The sequence below is a fragment of the Triticum urartu genome, chromosome 6A (assembly GCF_056163025.1).
Source record: "Triticum urartu cultivar PI428250 chromosome 6A, HENAU_Tu73, whole genome shotgun sequence".
Taxonomy (NCBI): domain Eukaryota; kingdom Viridiplantae; phylum Streptophyta; class Magnoliopsida; order Poales; family Poaceae; genus Triticum; species Triticum urartu.
The window spans coordinates 56,450,627-56,462,758 of record NC_141878.1 but is presented as its reverse complement, the minus strand read 5'-3'; the positions used below and the strand labels follow the sequence as shown (position 1 = coordinate 56,462,758).

The following is a 12,132-nucleotide window of genomic DNA, read 5'->3' as shown; positions in this document are numbered from 1 at the left end:
AAGTTTGGCTCAGTGCATTATCTGCTCTCAGGATTGCCTACGATCAACTGGATCCTTAGGCACACCCTTCTGCCCAAGTCTGGAGATCACAAGATGATCAAAGGTCACGCGATCAATTTGCTTCATGTTTTTGACGTGCCTCAAAAATTCAAAGTCATGAGCCTTATAGTGGAAACAATCAAAAGGACTGCGGCAGATCAGAAGAGGAGCTGTGGATATGCCCCTCAGATTCAGGAGCTCATCAACTCCAAGATGGGCACGGGCGTATATTTGTTGGATAAGGAACACCTGCCCATCCGTCCAGATTTTGAGAACAATGAAGTTGTGATGACAGAGAATGAACCATCATCTGCCCATGCACAAGCTCAGAAGGAGAAGGCGAAGAAGGAGAAAGCTGCCAGGATGCCTACTCAAGCGCAGGCATCTGATTACTTCCTGAAAACCAAACAAGAGCAACTCAGTTACTTGATTGCGTCCACCCTGCGGATTGAGCAGAGTATAGCCACCCTGACTCAGAACCAGGCGAGCTTAGAGAGGATCATGGAACAAAGATTCTATGACTTGGACATCAAGGTGACAGAGATACAGACTGCCGTGGAGCAGCTCCAGGACGACATGAATGAGAGGAGAGGCAGGACCACGACTCATGCTTTTGCGAGGGTGCCACGAGGTCCGAGGTCGTCTGCCAGTTGCTGACACCAGAGCTACAACGTCTGCACCAGCCACAGCCTCCGTTCCACCAGCTCCAGCATCCACTTCAGCCTCGACTCCGACCACGTCTACCGAAGGCTTTGTCCTTGGAGTGCTCCGGACTCCACCACCACCTGAAGATCAAGCCTGAGCGTCGATCTAGTGCTATGCATTTTCTAGGAACTTTTTGGTAACTTGTTGCCAAAGGGGGAGATGTGTAGATCATAGGCTTCGAGAGAGAGTGTTGCTTTTCTCTCTTGCTTTATTTGGTGGTTTTTCGAACCTTGTTTGCTTGTGTGTGAGATACTACGTCCTTATGCCTGTGAGACATCGATGATCATGTGTTTGATCATAAGCTACACTTAATGTTTGCTTGATGCTTGCTTAAATATTATCATTCTATCTATCGTTTGTGATCATTCACTATTCTTGGTGATGAGTGCATGTATTTCAATCTTATCATTTTTTTGAGCGCTCCACCAAGATGTATGTGACATGGAAGAGTAACCCATGATTCTAACTCCTTGTGCATTTGCAGTCCAAAGCAAATTTTAAATATGCACAAATTTAGGGGGAGCTCTTACTTATCACATACCTCTCAAAGCGACGATATATTTCATGCTTATTATCATTTGTCGAAGCTTTGATCTATATGTTGTCATCAATTACCAAAAAGGGGGAGATTGAAAGTGCAACTATCCCTAGGTGGTTTTGGTAATTCATAACAACATATAGCTCATTGAGCTAATACTATTCCAAGATAATTATTTCAGGAAAGCTCAATGATTGGCATGGCATGGATGTGAAAGTGGAACCCTCAAAATGCTAAGGACAATGGATTGGCTCAAGCTCAAAAGCTCAAGACTCTTCATTTTATATTTTAGTGATCCAAGATCACATTGAGTCCATAGGAAAAGCCAATACTATTAAGGAGGGATGAGGTGTTGCTTAATGAGCCTCTTGCTTCATGTGCTTAGTGATATGCTCCAAAACCCTCAACTACTTTCCCATATCCACATATGACCAAAACCCTAAGCCAAACTCGGTCCTACCGATTCTTCCTATCCGGCGCCACCGAGTTTCACTTGTCATTAGCCACTGCCAAACCCTAGCAATTTGGTTCTATCGATAAGGATCTCGGTCCCACCGAGATGGGGTTGCAAACTCTCTGTTTCCCTTTCGTAACTTTTCGGTCCCACTGAAAGAGCGAATCGGTCCCACCGAGATTGCAATGTAAACTCAGTGTTTCCCCTTTGTAACTTTTCGGTCTCACCGAGTTCCACTCGGTCTCACCGAAAGAGCAAATCGGTCCCACCGAGTTTGCCTGACCAACTCTCTGGTTAGCTAATTACCAAATTCGGTCTCACCGAGTTTGTGTAATCGGTCTCACCGAGATTACGTTATGCCCAAACCCTAACCGAATCGGTCCTACCGAGTTGCATGTCAGTCCCACCGAAATTCCTAACGGTCACTAGGTTTACTATTTCGGTCAGACCGAGTTTTCTGATTCGGTCCCACCGAGATTGGTAAATTGTGTGTAACGGTTGGATTTTGTGTGGAGGCTATATATACCCCTCCACCTCTTTCTCATTCAGTGAGAGAGCCATCAGAACACACACATCATTCCAACTCATATGTTCTGAGAGAGAACCACCTACTCATGTGTTGAGACCAAGACATTCCATTCCTACCGTATGAATCTTGATCTCTAGCCTTCCCAAGTTGCTTTCCACTCAAATCTTCTTTCCACCAAATCCAAATCCTATGAGAGAGAGTTGAGTGTTGGGGAGACTATCATTTGAAGCACAAGAGCAAGGAGTTCATTACCTACACACCATTTGTTACTTCTTGGAGAGTGGTGTCTCCTAGATTGGCTAGGTGTCACTTGGGAGCCTCTGTCAAGATTGTGGAGTTGAACCAAGGAGTTTCTAAGGGCAAGGAGATCGCCTACTTCGTGAAGATCTACCGCTAGTGAGGCAAGTCCTTCGTGGGCGATGGCCATGGTGGGATAGACAAGGTTGCTTCTTCGTGGACCCTTTGTGGGTGGTTGCTTCTTCGTGGACCCTTCGTGGGTGGAGCCCTTCGTGGACTCGCACAACCGTTGCCCTTGGGTGGAGCCCTGTGTGGACTCGCGCAACCGTTACCCTTCATGGGTTGAAGTCTCCATCAACGTGGATGTAGGATAGCACCACCTATCCGAACCACGGGAAAAACATCCGTGTCTCCAATAGCGTTTGAATTCTCCAAACCCTTCCCTTTATATTCTTGCAAGTTGCATGCTTTACTTTCCGCTGCCAATATACTCTTTGCATGCTTGCTTGAATTGTGTGATGATTGCTTGACTTGTCCTAAAATAGCTAAAATCTGCCAAGAACTAAAATTGGGAAAAGGTTAAGCTTTTATTTGGTCAAGTAGTCTAATCACCCCCCCCCCCTCTAGACATACTTTCGATCCTACATACCTAGAAATATTTTTTGGAAAAAATAAAGAGCAAACTACGAGGTAGCTACAGTTCAAATTTGACCCTCTTCCAACTAAATCGGTGGAAATTTGTCTTTTTCACGAGAGGTGGATCAAATCTTTTTACACCCAACCATTTGGTCAATTGTGCATTAAATATGTCCTAGTATTTTAGAAAATTGATTTGGTCCAATTTTGCAACAATTATTTGGTAGGCCCTTCACAAAAAAACCTCCTTTTGGGCACTCGAAAAATGGAAAATGGTTTTTTCGTCCAAAGAAAATGAAAACTTCCTTAGGCAATATTGTTTGCCATTCCAATATGCACCCTTGTGCACAATATGAGATCACTTGAACAAACTATGCCATGAATGTGAACATAAGATTGATCATTTGGCTTGAAAGCCACGTGATAGCTCGTTTCTGAGAACACTTTTTTAAAATAATTGCCGTATTACAAGTTTGTTATTTTTCGTACGAACTTGACCACATATAATGACACAATGCGAAGGTTTCCCAATTTTTTGATTTTTTTTTATTTTTTATGCCCGTTTCAAAATGCGGTCAAAACGGTGGGAATGACCGTTCCTAGCTAGTGGTTGAATCTTGGAATTTTTTTGGTGTTTTTCTGTTAAAATAGATATTTATGTACCTAGAAATGATTTTTGGAAAAAATAAATAGCAAACTATGAGGCAGCTATAGTTCAAATTTGACCCGCTTCCAACTGAATTGGCGAAAATTTGTCTTTTTCACGAGAGGTGGATCAAAACTTTTTACACCCAACCATTTGGTCAATTGTGCACTAAATATGGACTAGTATTTTATAAAAATGATTTGGTCCAATTTTGCAACAATTATTTGGGAGGTCCTTCATAAAAACCCTACTTTTGGGCACTCGAAAAATGGAAAATAGTTTTTTCGTCCAAAAAAATGAAAACTTCCTTAGGAAATATAGTTTGCCATTCCAAGATGCACCCTTGTGCACAATATGAGATCATTTGAACAAACTATGCCATGAATGTGGCCATAAGATTGATCGTTTGGTTTGAAAGCCATGAATCTTCGTGGGATCTGTCATCGCCGCTGTGTTGCATCACAGGATCCGTCGTCACCACTGCGTGCTTCATCGCATCACCCGTCGCCCTCACGTTGCGCTATAGTGAAACTTCATCGGCAACCATTGGATGCAGCAGTGGAGCTTCGACGAGGCAACCGATGCTGCTATGGAGCACCGCCTGCAGCGGTGGCGCTGCAGTGAAGCTTCACCGGCGGCCCGCAAGAGTGCTACCGAAGTTTTAATGAAGCGCCCATGGAGCTGCAGTGAAGCATCGCCGGAGATGCAGTGAAGCGCCGCCCGGTTCATTGAAGCTTCGACGAGGGCGGAGCTGCAACGAAGCGCCACCGAGGTCGTTGAAGTTCCGTTGCATGATGCTGCCATGGAGCTGCTGCGTGCTGCTGCCATGGGAGTTGCTCGATTCAGTGGTACAGTGCGTCTGATCGAACGACTCTTCAGGCGGCTTATTTTTGGCTAAAATCATCCAGATGATTTGTAGTAACCACCTATTTTTAGTCAATCACGACCAATTTAGATGGTCATAACGTCGTACTGCATTCTGATTGGTCCGCGGACGTCTCACGTGGATCATGCATCATACATCGTCGGATGCTCGCGAATCCAACGGCAGTCATCAACTCTTCCACACCAACCCCGAAACCCTAGCTATGTCCTCGTGGTCATTTTCCATCCACCCCCGCCTCCTTTCTTTCCCTCTCCTCCTCTCCACTTCCAGATCCGGCGGAGCTCCTCTCCATCGTGCCCTTCCTCACCGCATCGCCACCCCGACCCCCTCCCCTTTCTCCCCGCCGCCTTCTCTCGCGACGCCGCACCCTCCCCGCCAGCCCCTCGCTTCCTTCTCCACCTTCTCACGCTCCCTCCCCAACCGATCCAAGATACGGAAATAATCCTCCTCTCCCCCCTCGATCGATCGATCCCGACCGACCGCGGCGGCGATGGATCTCTTCGGCGGGGCCGGCGGCGGTGCGACGCTGTCGGAGATGTACCAGAGCACGCGGCGGCTGCAGGGAAAGGGAGCCGCCATGACTCAGCACCGGCGGGCTCCCCTCGCTCTCCGAGCTGGGAGGTAGTCTGCTTCTCCACGGTCGCGCGCTCACGCCGGTAGAGGAGCCACCCTGCTTCTTCTCCGGCAACGACGCGGCCGTGCCCTCCGACGCCTCTCGTCCGCGTCTGGTGCCGTACAAGAGACGCTGACTGCTGTCGTCCTCCGCTCCTACTGGCCGCAGCCGCCCCGCCCCCGCCTCCGAGGTCAAGGTCGACGCGGTGGAGAACGAGGAGGTCATCACGCACGCCCTGCAGGAGGAGCTCGCGCAGGTCACCATGGCCTACGGCGGGGAGGCCGAGCGCCGTGCCACCGTCCTCGCGCAGCAGTGGTTCCGTCCCGAGGTCGTCAGAGGTCCTACTAATTTCAGTTACCAACACAGACGCAACACACAATAAATTCAGACATGCCGATCCTTAAACAAATGCTGGTGCAGCTCCACCGTATGTAGAAGAAGCATATGATCTTTCCTTCTTATTAGCTAGAATGCTCCAAATTCTTTAGCTGTGTTTGGATGAACTCTCTCCTGTCATATAACACATATGCCGATTAAAGGATTTGGTACACCTGCACGTGTAGTAGAACTGGTTCCGATATGATAGCAGAGAGCAGGTCCTTTTTTAGTTGGACATTGAACTGAATTCTCTGTCTTTGGTGCATGATTTCAGTTATCTTCAGACATGGTTTGTGTACCTGGCTGACATAGTTTTTTTTGGTTCTGATATGGTATAGCAATATTCCTCATACAAAGCTGGTGGAGTACAAGGGGCACCAGAACTGGGTTAATGTCTCGGGGAGCACCTGGTCTTTCTGGGAGGCGGAACTCAGTTCAAGCATGGTGCTCTGCATTACATTGATTTCATTCAGGAGGTAACACTCAGACACGCTACCATTCGCAAGTTTGTTTATATATCCATAGGGTTGTGAAAATAGTTATCACAACAATTTGTTCACAGTAAGTTACTATAGGCATGCTATGGTCTGATAATGTGAATGACTTGTCGAGTTGGTGCCGTGCACAAATTTCTATAGAATTAAATTATGCATAACTATGGTTGCGTACATACTGTCTAAGGTTTCAGACCAAGTGTAATTGAATAGGATAGGATTGTCCTTTCCTTCTGAAAAAAGATTATGCACTGGATTTAGGAATTCAATGTGGTTAAAACTGAGGTTCTTCATTTAACGGGTCTAATGTTACTATGCAGGCAAAGAAAGATGTGGCATGGGGAAAACTGACCTGTGTAGTTCTAGATGCAGGCAAAGAAAGATGTGACATGAGGCCAGAGGTGGCCGGATCTGGCAAAGGTAAGCCCCTCCCCTCCTTCTTCGTGCACCATCTCCTCCTTACCTCACCTTGTCTCATGTTCCTTTTTGACAGGTCCTCCCCTCCTCACCATCTCCTTTGCCGGGCCAGGGTTCCGCCGATCCCCCAAGGTGTAGCTCCTGGCCATGGGGAAGCGCCAGCAGCCGGAGGCGGCCGAGCAGCCCATGGCGCCGGTGCGAGGCCCTGCCCTCCTCACCATCTTGTGAATGGTGCAGGCCCCGAAGCGAGGCGGCAAGGCGCCGGTGTCGCGAAGAAGAAGGCGGCGGTACTGCACCCACTCCTCTGCTCCTGCTTGGAGTCTCCCGGTCCCGGCGCGTGTGTTCTGACTGGGTTGCGTTGGTGTGTGGTTGCAGTACAAGGTGGTGAACCCGCTGTTCGAGAAGAGGCCAAAGCAGTTTGGAATCGGTGGCGACCTGCCGCACAAGAAGGACCTCCACTGGTTCGTCAAGTGGCCCGAGGTCGTGCGCATCCAGTGCCAGCGCCGCATCCTCAAGCAGCGCCTCAAGGTGCCCTGGCACTCCACTAGTTCACCCGTACCCTCGACAAGAACCTCGGTATATACGAAACTTGCCTGTTCATTCGTCGCTGGACTCTGAATCCACAATGCCTGAGGTCGTTTAGTTGCTGTGCTGTATTATTTTGAGCAAGTACTCACTTGGCCAAGATAATGAAAAGAGTTGATGGATGTGTTTTAAGATTCCTGCTGGTAGATACATTGGGAGCCTCTTCTTGCGTGATAAGGGCAATGCATGCTGTTGTCCTACATACCTACTACTATATATATTTTACTGAATATATTTACATGCCATCACACTATGAAGTAATAGACTGGTTAGGAGAAGCTTTCACTTCTAAGAATGCCAACAGTAGGAAGAATCGTTGTAGTTAAGTGATTGCATGGCTGCTATGGCCTTGCTATGTTTGTGTACCTGAAGTCACACCTCTATAATTGCTTTTCCTTTATGTTGGAATGTGTCTAGTTAATGATCGGTATTGATAGATTTTGGTGGTTATTTATGCTTATTGTGTATCACATTAAAAAATAAAATGCACAATGAGCTTACCTTTTATGTCAGAATTTTTTCTTTATCTATTACCCTTCCTTTGGCTGTAGTTTATCTTCATACAGAATCCAGTCTTGGTGTTCTTCCTATTTGCATTTGATTATGTTTTTAAAATTCCCTAGCACAACTATATATAACAATGTGGGTATGTGTTTACCTCTCTTCTGTTTTTCCTATTAAAGGTGTCCAATTTGGTTCTGTTCCTATGTTGAAACTTCTGAATTTGAGCAGTTGTTCTTGTTCTGACTTCCTTCAGGGAGATGAATCTGAATTGGTGTTTACTCTTTGTCTCAATTCAGTTTAACTGCATGGACATGTACACATGCGATCAGAATTTTCTGTAGATCATTGGTGATTGTTTCCCATGACGAAATTGATTGGCAGTGGATGACTAGTCATTCTTTTGCTATGACATAGTATTCAGATATCTGCATATGTTCAACCACAATTATCCTGTTTTCTCGTTGGATCCAATGAGAGAGAACAAGATTAGATTAACATTTATGTCCTTCCTTTCATGTGCTGCTTGTGCCTATCTTGACCTTGTCACTTTATTATGTTTCTAACTTTCCATAATTTATTTATTTGCAGATGCACAGGAGCTCTACGAAGAAGAACCCCGAAGAAAAACCACACCCAGCAATGCGTTTTAGCCCATTGGAGCTAGTTATGTGTATATTTAGTTGTATTTTATAGCTGAAAACCAGATCTATACTATGTATGATTGTAATGTACTTTGCTTGGCTGTTGTATAAAATATGATGCCTTATTGGCTCTTTTTCAATCAAATTATATAATTGCACAAATATAGAACTGACGTGTCGTACCCAAACAACAATTCTGGTAATTGGTTCTCATTTGACTATTGGGACCTACTTTAAAATGGAAAAGAAACAAAATAAAACTAGCAAGTGGGCTGGAAAAAGGCCGAGGCCTGAAATAATATGGACTGTAAAAAATGGTGGCCCAAAAAATAGAAGTCTGTTGGGCTTGGCCTATGTAGTTGACCCAAATTGAAAGAAAAAAACAACAAATAGGCTGAATTAATGGGCTCGGCCCATGTAAAACACCTAATCGGACCGGGCTGAATCCTGTGCGACATCAGCTTGCCACGCTGGATGCCTACGTGGCCTGGGGAGGTTGCTAGTGACCAAAATGCCACAGTAGGAATATTTTGGTCGTAAACGTCCACGACCTTGTCACAGAGAAGGTCGCTATAGTCAGTTTATGACGGCCAGCTTTTGACCTTATGTTTTTGGTCACAAAAAGGTCACAAATGAAAATTTGTGACCATTCAGTGACCAATAGTGGTGGTCACAAGTTGACATATTTCTTGTAGTGACATACGTTGTTCCCTTTGTCATCGGTATGTTACTTTCCCGAGATTCGATCGTCGGTATCATCATACCTAGTTCAATCTCGTTACCGGCAAGTCTCTTTACTCGTTCCGTAATGCATCATCCCGCAACTAACTCATTAGTCACATTCCTTGCAAGGCTTATAGTGATGTGCATTACCAAGAGGGCCCAAAGATACCTCTCCGACAATCGGAGTGACAAATCCTAATCTCGATCTATGCCAACTCAACAAACACTATCGGAGACACCTATAGAGCATCTTTATAATCACCCAGTTACGTTGTGATGTTTGATAGCACACTAAGTGTTCCTCCGGTATTCGGGAGTTGCATAATCTCATAGTTATAGGAACATGTATAAGTTATGAAGAAAGCAATAGCAATAAACTAAACGATCATAGTGTTAAGCTAACGGATGGGTCAAGTCAATCACATCATTCTCTAATGATGTGATCCCGTTCATCAAATGACAACTCATGTCTATGGCTAGGAAACTTAACCATCTTTTATTAACGAGCTAGTCAAGTAGTGGCATACTAGTGACACTCTGTTTGTCTATGTATTCACACACACTACTGCTGGCTGCTGCTAACGTGACATTACGATTAGTGACCCTTCGAGAAATTGTGTGCGATGCAATAGTCGTAAACGGTGCTGTATGAAAACCGCCAGAAATGTATAAAATATTTGTGATGACGGATGCATGAAACACGGTTCAGGTTTTATTTGCGTGTGCGATGAAGGGCATACGGTTCGGTTCAATGAACTGTTTGCGATGAGGAGGAACAAAAGAAACGGGAAGCCAGATGAAGGCGTGTGCGATACGCAGCATACGATTCACTCGGATGAACTGTTTATGATTAGGCCACACAAAAGAAACGGTCAGCTAGATCAAAGGTGTGTGTGATATACGGAATGCGGTTCACTCGGACGAACTGTTTTCGTTGAGACATGTGAACAAAAACGGTTAAAATGAACAAGATGTGTGTGTTATGAGGCAAATAGGTCTGTAATTGAAGACGTGTGCAAAGACCAATAACGACACAAACGATTAGTGCTAACGAGCCGTGTGTGTTGTGAGCAAACGATTGCTGGTATACAATTGTGAGTGATTGATGAAAACATCACGGACGGGTTCCATTGTTTAGTCCGTGTGCGATGTGATTTTCTTTGTACGCACAACATCTATGCTCTCTCTACAGCATCAACATATATACTTAAAAGACAGCATTGCATAACCAAATTAAGCATACAATTACACAAGTGACTACACACATAACATTTCCACACACCAAAGAAAGCAATTACATGCATACTAAAGTAGGAGAAACGAGGATCTAATCATCTACTTATTGTTGCGACGACGCTTGCCATTGCTCTGCTTCCGGCTGGATCCCTGGCCGTTTTGGGGAAGGAGGGACTTCCTCATGTCAACGATCTGCCTGTACATGCCGTAGCTCGTGTACGCCTCCTTGGCCGCGTACACGACGTGAGCTTTGTCGAGTTTCTCCATCCAGGCTGAGTGCCAGGCACGCTTGTCCTTGTTGCAAGAATCCTTCATGTCTCTATAGTAGGGGTCGATGATGGCCTCGGCGAGGTGAACCAGTGAGTCCTTCTCATGCTCCTTCCTGCCCCTGATCTTGTATTGGCTCTGGATGACGACTAGATTCTAGCAGGTGATGCCCGAGTTCTCGAGCGCCTTTACATTGTTGGTGATGTCCACCGTAGCGAACATGTAGTGGGGGCTGTTGACAAACCTGGTGAAACGCTCGCAAGGCCTTATGGCCAGGCAGTAGTGGTAGATGAGGATGTGGTGGCGCATGCACATCTGGGCAACGGCGACCTTGGGACGAGACCCGGCACGAGCGGGGGTGTACTCGAGGTCGAACCTGACCACCTTTTACTTTTCCTCGACAAGCAACAACTCCATGATGTGGATGGAGTGCTCCGCCCAGACCGGGTCATTGATGTACACCACCTAGAGGTCCATGAACCTTCTATGGGTGTCCACCACGGCACGCATGGTGAACTGTTGCTCGTCGGCGGCGGCCGCTCGGAGCTCCATTGGAGCCACCCAAGATACCCTCTAAGAATTTCTCATGGTGGGTGTGCTTCTTGCAATGGTGGGGCACGATTGAAAGGTTGAAGAGACACAAGGGTAGGTTAAATGGCCGCTGTAATAAATGGGGGCTGGATGACCTGTAATCGTCACGTCTTGTCATGACGTTCATGGCATAGGATTCCATAATCCAGTGCACGCTTGACAACACCGCACCCCAGGCGTGGGCTCGAAGAGCCTGTTGCCGCGCTACCGTGTTGTTTACCACGCAAGCTTCCCGCCCGGCTAGTTTGGCCACGCGTCGGCTAGAAGAGGGACAAATCGTGGACGTTTATTGGCAAAAAGCTTTGTAAAAACAAAGTGTGTGGAATGACTTTGGTCATAATTTTACCCTTGGGTGATGAGGTCAACATTACATAGAAGGGTGATGATGGACACTCGAGTGCGATAACTAATTCTGCGCTCTACAGTGCACAAGATCACAGTCGAGTTAGCTATACAGATTGTGTGCTGTGAGATTGACAAGGTAAACTGATTCGAGAAAGGTTAATAAAACCTAAGACCATTGCATATTAAGGTCAAAATAGTGCTAGCAATATATGAGTCGCATATGATGTGATTTCAACGATTGTACCACAAAAGCTCGAAATGTTACAAGGTTCAAATTCTAGAGTTATATGGCTCAAATTCGAAGATTACAAGGTTCAAACTGATATTAGAAATGAAATTCAGCTCATCAGCTGCAAACGCTCGTGCTAATGCGCTGAACATGGATATCAGAGAGGTTCAAACTAATATCACCGCTTCTAAGTCTAGCTTCGAAACCTCACAATTTTTGCAAAGGGGTCAGCCACTGAGAAGTCATGTATGGGGTTGACCCGATGACTTTCGATTACTCTGCCATCTGAAGTTCCAAAATGAAATTTAGCATTTTTGGAGCCTACTCTATTCTGCCGTAGGCGCCGGCGCTGATCAACAGACCATTCATTTTTGTGAAATAAATGTAGGGCAAACCTCATTTCCTTCAGCACCCTTGCTCTGAGAACAAAGAACCTGGC

The 12,132-nt window shown here is 45.9% G+C and overlaps 1 protein-coding gene across 1 annotated transcript; it reads left to right on the top strand.

Annotated features, from left to right (window-relative positions):
• The first annotated feature begins 4,915 nt into the window (after window positions 1–4,915).
• LOC125517112 (uncharacterized) lies at window positions 4,916–8,447 on the top strand. Its single transcript, XM_087531314.1, has 5 exons — window positions 4,916–5,621; window positions 6,000–6,137; window positions 6,476–6,859; window positions 6,948–7,148; window positions 8,250–8,447. The coding sequence occupies exons 3-5, from the start codon at window positions 6,545–6,547 to the stop codon at window positions 8,352–8,354; spliced, it is 621 nt and encodes a 206-aa protein (XP_087387440.1). The 5' UTR covers window positions 4,916–5,621; window positions 6,000–6,137; window positions 6,476–6,544; the 3' UTR covers window positions 8,355–8,447.
• The last annotated feature ends 3,685 nt before the right edge of the window (window positions 8,448–12,132 follow it).

Coding starts and splice junctions, on each gene's coding strand:
- LOC125517112 (XM_087531314.1), top strand. CDS start 6,545: ATGAGGCCAGAGGTGGCCGGATCTGGCAAAGGTAAGCCCCTCCCCTCC. Junction 6,860..6,947: donor TCGCGAAGAAGAAGGCGGCG/GTACTGCACCCA, acceptor GTGTGGTTGCAG/TACAAGGTGGTGAACCCGCT. Junction 7,149..8,249: donor TACCCTCGACAAGAACCTCG/GTATATACGAAA, acceptor ATTTATTTGCAG/ATGCACAGGAGCTCTACGAA.